Below are 19,517 nucleotides of genomic sequence, written 5' to 3'. Positions count from 1 at the left end.
GTCCTCCCACGCTGCAGTTTCCTCACCATGTCAACCTCCCACACACATTTATTTCAGATTTCAGCCCCTCTTGCAGCTACAGCAGGGCTTAGACTTCTTTCAACTCAGCTACTGACTGAGACCATGTATCCCAATTTTAGCATTTCCACGCTGCTTAAAATGGGAGAATTGAATTTCAGACTTGAGCCTCGAGTCAGCTGAGTGGGTAAGCTGTCTGCTTCTGGCCTGTATTGTATAGTGCCACACAGTCCAGTCTTTCCAGGACATTTGTAGAATTTTTGTATACTTTGGTGTATTCATATCTCTGCTTTAAAATGCTCCTGTACTTCTGTTTTTATACTCCTACACAAGTCAAGAGCAGAGTCCTGATTTAAACCCTGGTTTAGTCAGAGAAGGTGAAAAATGACAATAAAGCACTGACTCGGTTAAGTCGTCGATGATCTTCTGCTTCTCATTGATCTCGTCTCGCAGGCGGCCAAGCTGTTTGCTGTGCACCTCACGGTGTGACTCCATCTGCTGCTCCAGAGCCCTCTGAGGTACAGGCAACAAGAGGGGGGGGGGGGGCATACATATATAATGAGAGAGAGACGGGACCAGGAGGTGGGAACAAAAAGAAAACAAAATGACAAAATAACAAGAGAGGATACAATTACACACACCGGTGCACATGTGGACATAGGGGGCCACATGGGCACTGAACACATACACACAGCAGACCGCCACTGATTACAAAGAGAGACATGGCCAGTGAAACTGGAGCGTGTTGCACGCTGACATGCAAAAAGACACTCGTGAACATGTGCACAAACACAGGCAGGTGATCAAAAACAACAAACAGCTGTACAGGAGTGTTTGGCAGCTGAAAACCACATGTGCTGCATGTTTACTGTGACGCCTGATCAGCAGCTGGACCTCAAAAACCCCTCAGTTCACTGTTTGTCAGCTGCTTTTTGGACATTTTATTACTTCTAAATTTGCTTAGGAGTTTGCACCAGTCAAGAACAGTATGAAGTGGATTCTGCATTATTGCATAGTCTCGTGTCCTTATCTGTACAGGAGCCCTGTCTTATATCAAAATATATTTTACACCTTTAATATTTTACATTATATTGTATTCACATGGTGTATTTTTCAACATAAAATTGTATTTCATCAAATTTACACAACCTAACCTGGCATACAGAAAACCTAAGGCCTGGTGCTATTCCAGTTTACTGTTTATTTCTGGGTCTTTGTGCAAAATATACCAAAGCTGCGGTCTTTAATGCGCTGTGTGCACTGTATGTGATGGGAACCCGCAGGTAACAGATGCCCAAAAGCAAATGAATACTGAAAAACCGAAAGTCATTTATCAAAGAAAAATGCCAAACAGTTTCCAGCTTCTCAAATGTGAGGCTGTACTGCTTTTGTCTATTTTGTTTAAATCTAAATTGAATATCTCTGGATTTCATTTGACATCTGGGGCTCTGGGAAACTGTGATGAGGCATTTTTTCACAATTATCTGACAATAAAGGAATTGTTTGACGTTTGGGGAAACATTTATTTGCTTTCTCACCAAGAGTTAGATGAAAAAATTGATACTGCTCTCACGTCTGTACAATAAATATGTAAGTGGAGGCAGAAGCTCCACTTACATATTTAGACTTGAAACAGGGGGAAAGAGTTAACCTGGCTCTGTCCAAAGATAACAAGAACTTGAAACTTTAAATCTTGATTGTTTAATGCATACAGAAACCATAGCATAAAAATCAGAAAGTTCCATTTTACAGACAATTATGTATCAGGCAATTTCTTGGCTGGCACCAGTTGCTAGGCAACAAGTGGAGACTCCAGGAAGTTATTCATCCCAGCCAATAAATAGTCAGCAACATCGCCCTCCCTGTAAAAATATCAACGTTTCATTTTTATGCTGCAATTTTGTTGCCTTTGGACACAGCAAGTCTAGCAGTTGCCAGTCTTTATGCTAAGCTATGCTAACTCCAGCTTCATATTTATCACACAGACATGACAGTGGCATGAATCCTGTCATCTATAGAGACGAAAGCTAAGCAGCAAATGTCAAAATGTCAAACTATTCCTTAAATCAGTCAGTTTGTTGCAGCCCTGGTTTACATGCAAAAGCACTTGCACTCATGATCCCATGCACAAGCACACAGACACAGTATACTGACACATGTATGCATGGAAGCAGTCGTAGACCATCAGACCTTTACACAAACACACGCCTCAGACCCACACAGCCACACACATACACACATATACCTACACACACACAATATACACTTGCAGTTAGCTGAGTGCTAAGGTGGTGTGATTAAAGGTCATCACACTGAGTTGCTCTCACTGTAGCCATGATTACCTTTATATCACAAGAATCCTGGACAGATGTGTGATGCTTCCCCCTAGCCACCTGTGACATGGTCTCTGAAACACACACACACACACACACACACACACACACACATTTTTAGGAGAAAAGACAGAAAGAGAATGACAGTGAGCGAAACCAGGGCGAGAAAAAGAAGACATAAGAGGAAGAGAAAAGCAGCCTCATAAAAGAGAGTAACACTGTGATGTAGAGAGAGGTGACAGTGACCTGACTTTGACAGCACAGCACCACTGCCGCTTGATGTTGACAGCGAGGTCGACGCGATCTAAGCTGTGCCTTGGGTGTAATAATATCTATTATTGATAAAGACAGCTATTGTTTCACACTGATCTGATCTGTTGTTAACACACTGCTGTTCCTGGTGTCTGATGATGAAATTACAGCGCTCTCTATCTCACACCAGCCTGCGTGATCGACGTGACCTGCGGCACTTTGTACTTATCCACTCCTGTAATGACTCGAGGACCACCTGGCTTAGGCGCGGCGTACGGCCAAAATTGATTGTCCTACCCTTAAATCCAGCAGTAATTTAATGCAGTTCCGTGGGACTCCTCGGGAAGAATGACTTACATTGCCTTTGGCCTGGTTTGTGAATTGTGCCAGTGTCTTGGGAGTAACTGCAGTTAGCTGGACCTGGCACAAATTTCAAACGTACCAGTAATCTATTCGTGCTGTGAAATGTTTGGGAGCCTAAGCTGTTCATCACTGTTTACTCTTGTTTTTCTTTTTCTTGACAGGGTAGAAAGGCCTCTGGCACAGACTAAAGCTCTCCATTGAAGCCAATAAAATTGTTTTAAGCGAGGAGGCACTTCCTCTCAGTTCTAGTCTGGTGGAGCTGAAATGCAGTCAAACAGACAGGCTTGTTGTCATTTTTTATATTTCACTTGGTTCAGACATGATTCTGTTTGACTGTGGCAGAACATTAACCTCATCTTTGACTTTGTCATCTGAAATCAGCAATTTCTCAAGATTTATAGTGTAGATCAATCTAAATACTGTCCTTAACTGTGCAGTGAGTAAAAATGTCACAGTGCTCAGATCATGCTTTATTATTTCAGTCCCTTTAGCACGATGTCATCTTAAAAACATGTGCTTCCAATGGGCAAATGTTCTGCTTTAAACCTGCCGTATTTTTGGATTTACTGAGCAAAGATCTGATTTGTTGACTGTTTGAGCATGCTGATTGGATTTGTGCTGGAGGCTTGTATTTTGCCTGATTTATCAACCATAAACATTTTGTTTTGCTTGTCTGATCATACTGATGTTTTCAACTCCTTCATCTTAGAGTCTGAATAAATGTTAAACTCTTAGTTCCTTGTTTTTCTATAAGTTCGCTCACATCGGTCAAACACCCCAACCTGTGCCTCAGGCAAAGACACTATTATTACAAACACAGAAGCTGTGCATTTTATATGTACTGCACTGACTGTGTTTATGCACTATTGATCCTTGAGCGTCAGGTTTGGCTGGATTTCACCTCAAAAGCTCAGTTCATGTGCTATTGCAAATACTCAGCCTGACTCTGTAGTCCAATATTAGTATTTTAAGTAGTGTTGACTAAACTGTCACACAAGCATCATGGCTGTATGGATGGAAATGTTGGTTGGTTCAACACTTTGGTCCGATGAAAAATCATTCATGGTGCTCAGAAGATTAATCCCGATGACCTCCCCCTGCTGACTTTGGTGATACCTGGACTTTTCTTCTAGTGCCATGAGGTTGAGATTTGAGCTTTTCATTGAAATGTTTCACAGCTATTAGATGCAAAATTTGAGACAAACGTTCATATTCCCTTCAGGATGTAGGCATTAACTTCGGTGATGCCTTCACTTTTCATGTAGCAGCATTATCAGGTTTGTCCAGCACTTTGGTTTATGACTAACTACCTGCAAAACTACTGACATGGTCACCAACTGCAGCTGTATGCTAATTTATGGTGGTGAAAATGGTACACATACACTGGCTTAACGTCATGTTAGCATGCTTACATTAGCATTAAGCTCAAAGCACCACTGTGCACTGGCTGCATTCTTTAGGCTGGCTGGTTATCTGTTCTCTGTGTTTCACATTTTGATAAAGCTACTGTTGTACTTCAATCATGATGATGTTTTTTACTGTAATGAAATAGCCTAATGTCGCATTAGTCAACCTTGAGCTTGGAGTTTGGCCAGTTCCTCGCTCAGAGAGTCATAGCTGTCCTCCAGGTGTCTCTTCTTCAGCTCCACATTCTGCATGTAGTCCGTCAGAGAGCGGATCTTTGCCTCGTGCTGAAAGTCAGAACACAACGTCTCAGATGCAGAGAGTATACTGATGAGCAAAGGACCTACCTGAGACAACAAGGATAAAATGTCCTTACTCACTGTGGGATGGATTTGATCTATGCTGAATGATCCTTGTCAAGACAGTAAAACTCACATGATGGCTTTTTCCACATCAGCACCAAAATACCCAAATCTCCCACTGGATTAACAGATTTACAAACTTCTTTCTCACACCAGATGTTTTCAGATGTTGCTAGTTCCTCCATCAGTCCCTCACCTGTGAAACGAGGAGGTGACACGAGGACAGCTCTCTGCCCGTCTCCTCCATCTTGCGGTGACACTCCATCTGAAGGTTTTCCAGGTGGCGGCAGCGCTTCACCATGGACTTCACCTCTGACTTTATCTTACTGATGTACAGGCGAGCCACTGTGAACTCCTCCTCGATCACACCAGTGATCTCCATGGGCTGGAGATAAATGAGACAGACAGGAGGAGAGCTAGTTAAAGGAGCAGCAGAGACATCTGGTTAAGATCGAGTGGGGATGATTTAAAGACAGCTGGGAAGGTAAAGAGAGAGGGAGGTATCTAAGAAACCCTCACTGCCATTTTGCATGCACATCCATTAGGTTAACAGCATCATTTAGCAGATGCTGTGACTCCTGCTGTATGAAGGATAGAGAGTCTAAATATTACAGCCAAGATGGATATCAGTGGATATGCCCATAACATATCCTCAGGTATTACACAGAGAGCTTGATAGTCAAGGGAAGTACATATACATCACTATATTGTATAATGTATGCGGGAATTTCTACAGATGGAAAATATGTCAAGCTGAATTAGATATAATTTTGCATAAAATAATGAAAAAGACATTTTGAATGTTCAATTCTTGGGTTTTAAGATTTCACAGCATGATAAAGGTTTAGTGGCCCATGGCTGGGAATCACTCGTGTGGAACACATTTAAACTACTTGAAATAATTGGGTTTCTGCCCGTAGGTTTTCAGCACACAGCAAATAAATACTGTATACTGTATATGAATGGATAAAGTGTTGGAGAGTCCAGAGTTATAAAAACATCACTGACAGACATTCTGAGTCTCTGTAATTTAAGAAATGTACTATTACAAACAACAAAACACTACTTTTCATGCACTTCGTAGTGATGTAAGTATAGGTCGGTGGGTAGTAGTGTCACTGAGAACAGATGTATGGACATTTGTCTTTAGACATGGGGTGTTTACTAGAGAGACAAGCTGCAATGGTGCCAGGAGTATCTGTGCACTCTGGATATGACTTTAAAAAGAAAAATATTTTATATATATATATATATATATATATATATATATGAACTGTATCGATTGTGTCAGAATAGTTAAATGTTATTTGACTGTAGGGGGATAAGAGGATTTAAATGTTTTAGGTAGAAAAGTTTACTATTAAAAATGATCATCATCTTTTGTCACAGAATCAGGTGTTATATATCAGTGTAACTGTCTGTTCCTTCTTAAACGTCTCTGGTAAGTGAATACAATGTCCCACTCACCAGCTTGATGTCTCTGTTTCCTACGATGGTGCTGAACTCACTCAGGTCCCTCATCAGCCCGTTGAGAATCTCAGCGATGCGTTTCCTTTGGTGGCTGCTCACTTCCTGGATACGGGACAGCTCCGCCTCTAAAGCCACGAGGTGAGCCTGTGGGAGGAGAGGAGTGAAATGAGGGAGTGAACAGAGAGGAAGACGAGGGGCGGGGGGAGAGGAAGGAGAGAGAGAAAACCCAGGAGAGGAGAGAGGGGAAAGAAGAGGAATAATAGGGGGAGAGAAAATTGTGTAGCAGAGGGTTTAGAGAGGTAAGGATTGGGAATCCTCTAACCTGTGAGCACACACTGCCGCCAGACACATTTTTACCCCTGACCCCCTTCTCATCCAAGAATCCAAACAGCAAAACATAATGGCCGCTAAATTACAAATCAATAAACTGCCGAGATGGAGTTTGATGGCATCTGCGCTGAATGAAAGCATCTGGGAGGGAGAATGATGGAGCTTCCTTTGTCCTCCTCCATTTTGTACAGCATCTATAGAATGCTGTAGCCTCAATGGCTTAAACACAATTACACAATTTGTGTCCAATCGATACTCAACAGGTTTGAGGACATAAACTGAAGGAAGGGCAGCTCAAAGGTTGCATCCTGCTGCACCATGCATCAACTTTTCAATATGATTAACATGAGCAGCCATGAATGAGACCGAATTTACCCCAGTAAAACCCCATCCCCCCAAGAACTGTTTAATAGCTGTCAAAAAACTTCTCCTAATTTTATTTATTAATTTAACTGTCCACTTACTACATATACGGCTTTAAATAAAGTCATAATGCATATAACTTATGTATACATTGCTATAGAATTATAATTACTATAGATGATTTCTCCGCAACGCCAGGATAAAGTCCTGTTGGAAAAAAGTAATTGTATTTTCCATTTAATAGTAGTTTTTGCCAAGAAACAGACAATAAAGAAAATATACAGTATTTTGACCAAAGAATATTAAAATCAGACTTCAAAACCAAATTTCTGGAAACATTATTGAGGAATGACCTCTGCGTCCTCAGTGGTATCTATAACCTTGTTCTTGGTTTAGTTCAGTGTGACCATGAGCAACAAAAATGTATTCCTTTCAAATAAAGGTTAATCAAAAATAAGCTTTTCAGTTCTACACACATTGAAGGTGTTTCATTATATATTAAATGAATCGTCTATTGTCAGATAAATCATGTACTTGAGGTCTTTTTTAATGGTGTATTTAAGCTACAGCCCCCACGGATCATCAGTCAAATGAACACACCATTAGCGGCCTTCATTAAATACAGCAACATTTACTTCTTTATCAACCTCTCCATCTTCATCCCTTCATTAGCTTCAAGCCATGTGATCATTTTCCAGGTCACTTCCCATGTCAAAACATTAGCTTAGCAAAAAAACGGCACTAAATAATTAACCGAAATCGATTCATTTATGAATAAGTAAAGAGAACAGGAGAGTGGAGGTTAATGAAAAGTGTTTAGTTTAGTTGAAGAAAGATTCATGAAGAGATATTGAAGAGGAGAGATGGTCTGCTGAATGATAAATGAATTTAATCATAATGATAGAAAAGGGGCTTGAATGGATGGGCGGATGAAAGAAGGCGCTTAAAGGAGCTGATGAGTGACAGTGACAGTGAGCGATGGCATGGCCTCCTGCAGAAGAAGAGAGGGGTTTCCACTGAAAGCAGAGATGAAGACAGCTGAGAAGACGGTGGGGTGAAGACAGTGATGAATGCACTCCAGTGCACCATTTTTCTCGGTCAATGCTGCCCCATTTCTACTGTAGATAGGGAAAAATTCAAAGAGCGGCAACAATACACATCAGCATAACAGCTGGGATGCAGTAAATGGAGATTTGCTAATAAAGAGTCAGGGGGAATGAAGCTGGAAAGGGCCTCGAGAAGCTGGAATAATTGGATTCTTTTTAGATCACTGGGTGGTTTCCTGTACGTGTTGAGCTTCCCATCTTGTCAGACTGCCAGGCAGCCTCTCTGAGAAGACGCGTCAGGAGAGAGGTCAGGACAGGACAGACTGAAGAGGCCACAGAGAAGCTGAGCTAAGTGAGATGATTGAGGAAAAGAGAAAGATTTCAGCTGGCTTTAGCCCACTAAACTGTGCATTGAGTAGTTATATTGTCAAATCATTTCATCAATTTCTGCGCCAGCTCCGGAGAAAGACGGAGAGGGAGGAGAGGACACTGTGGCAGATTGTAAAGCGGTGCATGAAATATTGAAGAGGTCTTAAGAAGGTGAATAATAGTCCTCTCTGTTCACCGAGCCAGCCACAATAACTTTATTAAGGACTGACCAGCTCTGCAAATACTCTTTCTTTTATCTCAATTTGCCTTTTCAAAAGTGAGTTAGATCCAGTCACATTCAAACCCTTAAAATCATCAATACATACCACAAATTTGCTTCACTGATGCCACATTTTAAAGGCCCTGAAAACCTTGCCTTCAGCATTTCTTAATAACATTAAAAATTCAAGACTAAGCGGCATTCAAAGTCCAGAAATGTCTTTAGATGTTACTTATCAAAACTTTAACATGAACGTAATCTCATTCATCAGGTGAGTGTTGTTGTGGTTTTGAATGTTTCTTAGAGCCTTATGAGTGAATTCAAGGGCCGAGGCCAAGAAACCAGCTCTGGCTCGAATTTGAACAACATTTGTGATGTTTTATGTCAAGTTGTTGGTTACTGTCTAGAGTGATTATGGGAAATAAAATAGGTTTACTTTTTTTCCCCCTCTTCTTCCACTTGCCACCCATTATATTTATACTTTCCTAATATTTCTTCTTACATGGATCTGCAGCTGCACCTTTTATCTGAATTTTCTCTTTTATCTTTTCCTCCACGCAGCTCTGCTCATTATCTCTCTAATTGCATTTTGAACCACTAGTTCTACATATTCTTGAAAGACATGGATTTAAATGGATAGATGGATGGATTACTTTATACCTACATGCTCCTTCTCTCTGTTTTTTTTTTTTTCTAAATGTGCTTCCAAGCTCTGCATACCACACCACCACCTCGGTCCATGCCTTCATCAGTTTTCGCTAATGCTAGGACAAGCATGTAAAACCCCTCTCCGTTGATCCCTCTTTGCATTTCTTTTTCTCTTCACCGTTCTCTCTTTTTCCCTTTTGGCCCATTTTGCGCTGCAATAAATATTCGGTCTTAAGGCATGAAAGTGAGCCTCCGGCAAGCCAAACCCACCATTTTCTTTGCAAGCTCTTCAGCCAGCAGCTTGTTCTGCACGCTCTTCTCCTCCACCTCCAGGCTCTTCTGGTCGTAGTTGACTGCCAGCTCCTCCAGGGCCTGGAGGACTTCATTCACCTCAGCCTTAGCAGACTCATTCTCTGTCTGCAGCCTGCCGAGCTCCGACTGCACCTTCTCACTATCACCCCTGGATGATGCCAGAAGCTGAGGGACAAGGACATTTAACAGCTAAATATGAGCTGCAAATAAAAAAAAAAAGATTTGGTGTAAAAAAGGAACAGAGAGAGTGAACTGTCTGCGAGCATACAACAAGCAGCAGCTTCTTCGTTATTCACGAGGCAGAGCTGTGTTGTTTCAATAAAACATAATTGTGGGGTTTATCTTGCTCCTTTGCTAGTAAGAGATACGCATGTCTACCAACCCTATTACACAATACAGGAGCAATCTAACAGATGAAACATATTTTAAATATTCATGTTAGATTATCACTTGGCACTGTAAGAGCTGGCATTTTTCTGCCACCGTGGTGTTTGTTTGCATATGCACTGCTGTAGTCCACTGTGGGTCATTTTATTGAATGGGTGTCATTAAATGTGGATGTTGCTCTACCCAGGGTGCCCGCGTGTTTGTGCTGTAGCATACACATTATGTTCGGATAAATGGGTGTCATGTCACTGCACGCCAGCTAAGGCTGGGTAGTTACCTTCGTGTCAGCTCAACCACAGTAGACCCATTTTGGGATATGAATGAACTAATTTTGCAAATGTGGAGTCTTTTACTTGGCAGCGTATTACATGCAAAAAGCTTGGTGCAGGCCGTTTGGCCCTATGGTTCAGCTCCTGTTATGAATGCATGCTGTAAATACTCTTCTTAATTACCTTTTAATGAAGTCTTTTGATTGCTGTGCTTCCCACAAGTAGTTATATACAGGCAGACAGTTTACTGTAGATTTGTGTGCGAAACAGGCTTAAAACCATTTACTTGAACAAAAAAGTCTCCAAATTCACAAAGATAGTGGAGTAATGCTCATCCACAGCACATTAGATCACATATCAGATCAAACGCGTGCATTTCTTTGTGTGTTAATCAGCTACAATGTTACAATGTTAACCTACATGCTTCAGTCCTTCATCAATCTTTGTATTGATCCTTCCGTCCAATCATTTGTGTCTAAGCAGCCACTGAAACCCATTCCAATTTAAACTGCCGGGAACATACAAATACATTCATGATCAATAACAATAATGCTTTATGTTCTTCAAGTGCTTTCTGGCACCTGAAAAGTGTTTTTTTTTTTTTTCCTTTATTCATCTCAAGGGCAAGATAATAAACCTCTCACGGCTGAGTTCTATTCAAAGTGTGTGTTTTCAATGTCACGCTTGCAGGCGCTGCAGCCAACTGTGGGCCGTTTAACCAAACGGATGAAAGGATGTAAAACAGAGGTCTTTTACCTCCTCCTGGTCCAGCATCTGCTCCTTCAGTTTCTCAACCATCTGGCTCTGGTGGTTGATCTCATCATCCTTCAGAGACAAAGACACACATGGACTAGAAACAGTTCATTTACAGTGTTATGTATTGCACACACTGGTTCAGTACAGATACTTCGTACACTGGTGTCTAAATGAGAGATATGTAGTACTTTCAATACTATTTCAGACAAAAACTTCGTAAGACTTTATATTGAGCTACATATATTCACTTTTTACCAGTTTCTTACTAGAATTGTATTGTATTTTCCTCAATAACCTCCCAATTACTGCTTCTTGAAGGAAGCTGTTGTATATTAAGTATGATCTTATTAATTTAACGCTCAATAACCCTAACCCCCAGAATAAGGCATCAATAATTGCTTTATAATGACTAATAAAGAGCCAATATGCTACTAACATGCCTGCTCATAAGCAACTTATTAATGATGAATACTGTATGTGTACCTCGATATTAAGTGTCACAAAAACATCAATGTAGTATAACATAAAAATAAAGAAATGCACAGTATATTAATAAGGGTATGATAAATTACTAAATACAGCAGTTATTTGATGGGCTGTAGTCAACTGATCATGCATACCACAATGGAAAATGCAAGCCCTCTCAATGCTAAACTCCACTACCTCAACCAGAAACACTTCAAGCAGAAGTCAAGCCACACATTTGTTGTGTGTATAATACAGGTCTACTTCACCACAGAGTGCATCCCCATGGATTTCCCTGCACAGTATGTGCAACTGCATACCTGCATCTGCTTGCTTGTGTGGAAATGTCAAAAGGGTTATGTGTAATGTGCTTTCTCATATGAAATGTAAAAGGAATACAAACTGTGCCACACACGACCTGCTCTGCAGATTTAATGGAAAATCCGTTGACAAAAGCAATAACAATACACAGCACTGTGGAGCACAGCATACATGTGCATAGACGTTGAACATTACTGTTTCCCCAACGGCTACTAATAGCTGTTACATTAGTCACTACTTTGTGCCTGATCTTGAAATTATGAACATGAATAATGCATGCATGGTACGTTCTTTGTATTCATGTGGGCATACCCTTATAGAAATCTCCTCCATCGTGTGTACATGGCTCTACGTTCATGCACACAAACAGGCCTCATGCAGCATCCATTCATCACCTTATCATCCAGCTGTTTGTACAGCTTGCGGATCTCCTCCTCATACTTCTGCCGCTCCTCCTCAGAGATGTGAACCACAATGGAGGAGGCAACTGAGCAAGGGCTGCAGGGGCTGCAGATGTCGAGAATTGGCTCCTCAGATTCGGGAGGCACCAGGGGGACGTCCTCTGATCCTGGACTCAGATGCTCTAGCTCAACAACACCCTCACCTAAAGGGACAAAATATTAGATTTTTGGTGTTGCTCTTATCTCTGGCAAATCCTCCACTATGGATTAAAGCATAAAAAAAGGGATTAGTGAGTTAATCTTCAGGGTATGTCCCTTCCTTACTTATGGACACATTAAAATCTCAGGTTTGAGATATTTCTGTGCTATAAATGATCTTCCTTTCTATGGACTCAGTACAGGAGCAGTACAAATTACCAGACCTATATAACATTAAGATGTTAGATTTCTTGTGTGTCGCGTTGGCTCAGACTCTAGTATTTCAGAAAGAGAAAGGCTGTTGAATGCAGAAAAGGGAGAATATTCACCACGCTAATTGTTCACAAGTACAAGCACCTAATGCCTTGAAGAACACAGAAACAGGCTCAGACCGATTGTTACTCTGGTCATGCGTCTCTGGCTACATGCTCGTCCTTACTCATTAAGGGGGTGTCCCTTGGTATAGGACACAAGCAGGAAGTGATGCGATAAATACAACAGAGCACAAAACCATACATACATACAACATAATAGTGGGATGATGACGCTATTGGTAAAGAGTAAGATCCTCTCACACTGGCTAACTTTTAACACATTAGCATTTACATTATTCATAAGGAGAGACAACAATTCTGTTTCCTGGAAAAAAAATAGATATACTGTATATTTATTAAATATTGTTTTCAACCAGACTGGAATATTATACTAACTTAAACCAAATGCTTTTTCAAGATTCTTTGTGTCAGTAAGTGCCTGTATTTGTGCACTTTTATCAAGTATATTAAATTTTCAATTTTTTCTGCATTCAACTGCGCCCCCTCTTTTTTTCTTTGTGTTATAACTGAGCCGTTTGGGAAGCCTTCTTCCACTGTTTTCTGTGTCACTCCAGCATTTCACAGCACTGATTTGATTGATGTAATGTAGCTGGGAAGAAAAGGATCAATTGGGATCAATTGAGTGCTTTGCACCTTTAAGATGAGGTCAAATGAATCCATACAGGAGACAATACACCTTTTGCACCTGTCACCGATTAGGCCTTCTTGTCCGTCTGAAGGTGCACTAATAAAAACAGCTGCCTGGTTTAACGCCTGAAACCTCGAAGCACATGGCGTCACACTATAGGAGATCCCCACTCTAGACTGTAGAGGCGATGGGGTGGAATTTACTCTAAGAGACAGCTGTTCCTGTCTTTGAGCCATCCTTGACTAAAGAGCCGGATAATATGATACAAGATGGAGGTCAACAGCATTTGTCCCAGGGAGATCCTGGCCTGAAGTGGGCAACAATATATGGAGCAGTGAAGGTGGGAATGGGGGCAACGATGTTGTCAAAATGATCCATTAGGAAATTAAAAGTACTAAATTGTGAGAGAGACAAAGATGAAGAGAGGGCAGGGAGAGATTGTGTGTGTGTTTGTGTGTGTGTGCATGCCTGTGAAGGAGAACGAGAGTAACTAAGGCGGATGAACCAATAAAAGGAATCATTTTCACTGATAGGTGTTCAATAAAGATGTGTTACAGCGTTTTTAAAATTCAGGTCAAGCAGTGAGGGAATGATCTTCAAGAAAAACATCGGACAGGATTCATTACATGGCTTGAATGTCAACCGATCACTACTATTGAGAGCTCTGACATTTGAATTGACCTACAGTCCAGGAGGAGAGGATGCTTAGAAATGTGTGTGTGTTTGTATAATTAGCTGTGAATTTGTGTGTGTATGTATGCAGTGCTTCTTGTGCTTGTGTTTTTGTATGTGCGCCGACACAGACGGTGTATGTGTGTGTGTACCAACATGGAATGGGATCGGTGTACGTTATGGCTTTTCTGTATATGCGATTAGCTCTTGTTGCTGTGAGGATTAATAATACATAAAGGATTCATGAAAGATAAAGCCTCCAGTGATTCTTGCCTTCAGCACAATGTGAGGGGAATCAAATTATACAAAGTGCAAAAGTCTGAATAATATGAAACAGAAACCGCCAGAACGGGATTTTTAAGTGTTTTGGGCACAAGTCCAGCGAGTCCGTTTGGCTGCTCTCCTCCCTCATCACCACTGGCATGTATTCAGATGATATCAAATGAGGTTAAACCTGCACGTACGCAGACTGAAAAATAATGTCTGCAGGCTAGCAGGATGGTAAAATTTTCATTCCTGTAAGTAAGTACTATTTCATGCATGAAGAGGGACTGGAACAAGGAGATATAGTGGAGGGATTTTTCTATGTGGGACTATGTAGAGGCTGTATTCACTGGACTTGACTCTAAGCACTCTTCAGGTCAAGCTCCTTACCTGCAAATACCACAATTCTCATTTTTTTTGCCGGAGAGCAGGAAGAAAAAAAATGACTTAGTGTCCTGGTCCTGTCCAATTTTCATTTATTTTGTGTCATACATGTTAGGCCTACAGTAATTTAACATTCCACAGCTGTGCTGTGAGGCTGCACAACAGTGTTTAGTTATTATAATATTAGCATGTTCACCATTTTAGTGTAGCATTTTAGCATGCTACCATTTGCTACTTAGCAATACGCACTAAACAGAGATGAGGACGATGGGAATAAGTTGCAATATTATTAGTTTTGCAGATATTTGGCCATAAATCAAATTATTGGTCAAATTAAAAATTTCACCTGGTGGCAATAGATTTAACAAGTTATTACAATACATCCAGATAGGGATATAACAAATTTCAATGGCAACCCATCCAATGGTTGTCAAGACAATTCCCTCCAAACCATAACCGAATGGTGGTGTTAAATGAAAAGTCAGAGGAGCATCAAAGTCATTAGGATTCGTCCTCTGGGGACCATGAATGTCTGTATAAAATGTCTTGGCAATCCATCCAGTAGTAGTTGAGATATTTCAGTCTGGACCAAAGTAGTGAGCCTGACACAACACCGCTTCTGTGGCTAAAAACCTGAACTCAATTTTGATAATGTCAGACAGCTTGGGCAACAATTTTCAGTTCACTTTGACATTCTGTGTTTTTGGAAGTTGCCAGCGTGATAACAGTGTAAGTATTACCGTTCCTCCAGTGGTTCAACTCAGTCTCCAGCCTTTGAACAGTCTCCCTCAGTGACCTGTTCTTCTCCTTTTCCTTCTCGTACTTCTTCTTCCACTGCTCTGCTGTGAGCTCCAGGTTCACCGACACAGTATTTCTTATGGTTTTGGCCCTAATTGCAGTGATGCGGGGAGAAGCAGGGAAAGAGCAGAAAAGAGAGAGAGGGAAGGAGTGGTGGGAGAGTGAGAGGAAAAGATACAGAAAAGAGGAAAGAAAGTGTGAGAGAACAGCAGAGAATAGAAGAACTGTCAACAAGGGTATTTCAGCCCTGGCTGCTCAATGAAAATGGGCTCGCATCTCATTAATTGGTATGCAAATTGGGTTCCTGCCAACTGTGTTTGATGATGCATGTAGGGAGAAGGAGGTATACGGAGGCAAGGATTCAAAACGTTTCAGACCTCTTACAAGACATTCACATAAAATATAGCAATCGTACAATTCATACAAGAGCAGAGGAGTACTGTATGTGGCTATAAATTATTCCTCAATTATGACGCAAATAGGTGGCGTCACAGAGTTGAAACATTCATGATGCTCCAGCTGCAGCACTCAGCTCAGGCTGTGAATTTCACATCAGGGGCTATCACTTCATTTTACACTCCAGTGAGATAACACTGTTGTGATTATTCATTTATTCCCCGATATTAGCAATACAAGCAGCCCCTATCTAAAGCTGCCCCGTCACATCAGAATTCAGATAACACGTTGTTTGGATAGTGCTGATAATCAAACATCAGGTGGCAATAAAGTTAATGTTGAACAAAACGGTAATGGCTAATTTATGTGCTGCATCTATACACTATGTACCCAAACCATCCAACCATAAAATCTCTACTTCTAATAGTAATAAAACCCCTAAAATGAACCCTAACCGAGACACTGTATTCAGTAACCTGCTTTTAATGCCATGGATTCGCCTCAAGTCTATTCATTTGTGGATATTTTTCTGAACCATTATAGTCACTTGACACGTTGATAACACTGAAAATATCCAAATAAAGTGTGACAGAAATTTGTTTAATGCCATGTCATAGTATTTTGGTGCAATATTGATTTTAGGAAAGAGATTAATTGGGTGTTCAACAGCTACTGTGGCTGACAGGGGGAGATAAGAGACAAAATTTTCTGCTCAGTAAAATTCTAATGTCTGCTCTGGATTCTGTCACTCCCTTTGCTCGGTCATACATTATTTATTTCAGCCAACTCTCATGTCAGTCTCTATTCAAGGAATTCATTGGTAGGGGGAAAAGGCTTGGGAAGCATAAGGAGGCTTTTTGGGGATCTTTCTTTCCATCTGTGGGTTCCTTTGAGTTGACAGTGAGCAATAGGAGTGGAAAGCTGGCAAGCAAACCAAACCGCTGCCTCTATGAGTGCAGCTTACGCTTAAGATTAGAAAAGATACTCTTTAAGCAATCCCAGCACGATCAGAAACCAAATTGCAACACAGACCCTGCCTCCAAAGCAGGGTGTGGGCCGTCAAAAGCAAAGTTGGAGGCAGTAATATGTGAGCAGCATATCTGAGCTGAGCACATTTCAGCAGAAAAACATCCCAACAGCTGCAGCTGAGCGAGACAGTGATGTGTGTTGTGCCGCACAGTGCAGCAGCCCGTGGCTACTTAGCATGGAAGCAAGTTACCGTTGGCCAAACATCAAGGTGGATTTGGTCTCCACATCATTGTAGCTGGAGGGAGAGCAACAGATGAACATGGTGGTGCGACAGTTCCCGCCCAGCGAATCCTGCAAGATGCGAGTCATTTTGCTGTCACGGTATGGCACGTGGGATTTCTGCAACAACACAGAGAGAGGTTGTATGAAAGGGAAGCCATGACGGTATGAAAGACATTTTTAAAAAAAAGACAAGCAGAAAAAGGTAAGAAGATCACAAACCACCATGCAACTGAATTCCTTTTAAAACATGACAAATATGCTGCTGTGAGCATCAGCAGGAAACAAGAAAGATGAAGTTTCTGCTGCATCATTCACAATATTACTTTTTTAACCTCTGGAACGTCTTCAAAAAAGACTGTGTCCTTGCTCAATGAATAAAGAATGAATGCCAGCAGATTATGAAAGATTTGTGAGCCATTTACAGTCTGCGTGCCTTTCCGTTTTATGAGGAGTTCCCTAAGAGTTATATAATATTAGTGAATGTTTTAATTATGATGATGATGCTTGGAACGACTATAGAGCAGGCAGAATGGATCCAGTGGTTGAATTTCCAGGTGGCTTATATGAATATGAGTTACCAGCTATAGCAGCGTTGGGAATTATAGATGAGGGGTCAGAAAACTGGCTAGCATGTCACTGCAGCATTTTTCTAATCCAACTGCTAGACAAGAATGACAGTATGGGAGGATTCAGTTAAATCTGGTTTATGTTCATCGACAACATTAAAATTCTTGCTTTCCACAGTACCTGTGCATGGCGACTACGGTATGGTCCACATTAGGTAAAGATAAGATAAGATAAGATAAGATAAGATAAGATAAGACTGTGGTTATTGCAACTAGAATTTTGTTAAAGGACTAGTTTGCTATGTTGGGAAACACACCTATTTGCTTTCTTCCCCAGAGTTAGATGAGAGGATTGATACCACTTTAAAGGGTAAATATTGAGCTACCACAAGCAGCCCATTAGCTTAGCTTAGCACTCAGACTGGAAAGCATGACAAACAGCTAACCTGGCACTGTCTGAAGGTAACAAAATGAGCCTACCAGTAACTGCAGACCTATAGACAGAGCCAGGCTAGCCCCTGCTTCCAGTCTTTATGCTAAGCTAAGATAGCCAGCAAGCTTAACATTTACTGTACAGAAATGAGAGTGCTGTTGATCTTTTCATCTAACTCTCAGCAAGAAAATAAATAAGCATGTTTCCCAAAATGTCGAACTTGTTCTTTAAGGTAGGGTTTAGGTTATGGGCATTGTTCCTAAGGATAAAGAGACCGGGCTGATTAATTGTACTCTGTGATTTGGCTATTAGAGACTGTTTTGACACTATACAAACTAAAGACGTTGAAGACATTTAGGCTGTTCTAATCTAATGCATTCAAATAATTCACTGCAGCCCAGACTCAATTTTGTAAAATACATTGCTTTGGCAGCAAGTATCAGGTACACAATTGAGAGGAAAGGCATTAGGCAGCTGCAACACACATAGATAAGAAAAACTGCATAGATTTTCTCCACCATACCGTTCCCTCGGCCAAGGCTGAGATGACGTTCCCCAGGGCCGACAGAGACTTGTTGATGTTCTTGGCCTCATCCAGCACTGCTCCCTCTGCACCTGTCTTACTGACCTGACACAGATACACACACATAGGAGAAATTAGCTCTGTTATCAGCATAAAAAGCATTTATTTTTCTTTATTTATGCATTTAGTTTCTTTTATTTACCAACAAATTACATGATTTGTGACTGTAAATTCATAAGCAGGTTCCTGCAGATGACTATGTAATTGGGTGTCAATTATTAGAAGAACAATTAACCAGCCAAGAGAGTCTTATAATCAGTGTACAGCAGCTCAGCTGAACGAGCAAAAATGTGAAACTCGTATACAGGCAAGCATGCAATTCTTATTTCTGGAAATAAGCAACTGGAAAGACCACCAAAAACACTTGTTTTTAGGAAACTTCCAAGAAAACTAGTCAGAAATAACAGACCTGTAAAATGAAGCACATATTGTATTGTAAATGATCAAAACCAGATAGGAAACACTGAGAGTCGACCGGTTTTTGCAACACTTTATGCAAGACATTTGACTTTAATAGGAAAGGCACACCATACTGTGTCACAGTCGTCATGGGATACAATTATTTACAGCAAGATAATGAGGAGCTTAATTATAGAGGAGAGCAAGTTGAGCAAGCTGTCTGCGGAGCGTGCACCAGCTTCACGTCTAAGAAGTTGTTGGAGCAAAACTGTTTAACCATTTCCTCCTTCATCCTCAGGGAGGACCAAGACAACTTACAGACCTAGATTCAGGACTTATTAGCTAAACCATGTTTGTTAGCATCTATCCAGGCTGCACGGCTACTCTAAGCAAGCATTATTCTATATTTTGCATAAATACTACAAACAATAGACTACACCCAGGAGCCAGCTTTGTTGTTGATGTATTTTGTGTCTGCTTCCAGACTATGACCTATGTCCTGGAGATAAATTGCTTCATAG

At 40.9% G+C, this 19,517-nt stretch overlaps 1 protein-coding gene across 1 annotated transcript in view; it reads right to left on the bottom strand.

The window, feature by feature from the left end:
• The window catches only part of kif5ab (kinesin family member 5A, b), a 57,050-nt gene that overhangs the window by 12,859 nt on the left and 24,674 nt on the right, over positions 1 to 19,517 (bottom strand). Inside the window, exons 9-19 of the mRNA XM_041953251.1 lie at positions 18,538 to 18,642; positions 16,984 to 17,132; positions 15,311 to 15,459; positions 12,084 to 12,292; positions 10,903 to 10,971; positions 9,449 to 9,655; positions 6,200 to 6,346; positions 4,929 to 5,117; positions 4,540 to 4,657; positions 2,361 to 2,425; positions 422 to 531 (exon numbers count right to left, since the gene is read on the bottom strand). Of these exons, the coding sequence (XP_041809185.1) occupies positions 422 to 531; positions 2,361 to 2,425; positions 4,540 to 4,657; positions 4,929 to 5,117; positions 6,200 to 6,346; positions 9,449 to 9,655; positions 10,903 to 10,971; positions 12,084 to 12,292; positions 15,311 to 15,459; positions 16,984 to 17,132; positions 18,538 to 18,642 (1,517 nt within the window). The remainder of the gene's footprint in view (positions 1 to 421; positions 532 to 2,360; positions 2,426 to 4,539; positions 4,658 to 4,928; positions 5,118 to 6,199; positions 6,347 to 9,448; positions 9,656 to 10,902; positions 10,972 to 12,083; positions 12,293 to 15,310; positions 15,460 to 16,983; positions 17,133 to 18,537; positions 18,643 to 19,517) is intronic.

This window comes from Chelmon rostratus, chromosome 2 (genome assembly GCF_017976325.1).
Source record: "Chelmon rostratus isolate fCheRos1 chromosome 2, fCheRos1.pri, whole genome shotgun sequence".
Classification (NCBI taxonomy): domain Eukaryota; kingdom Metazoa; phylum Chordata; class Actinopteri; order Chaetodontiformes; family Chaetodontidae; genus Chelmon; species Chelmon rostratus.
This window is presented reverse-complemented; position numbering and strand designations above follow the sequence as displayed.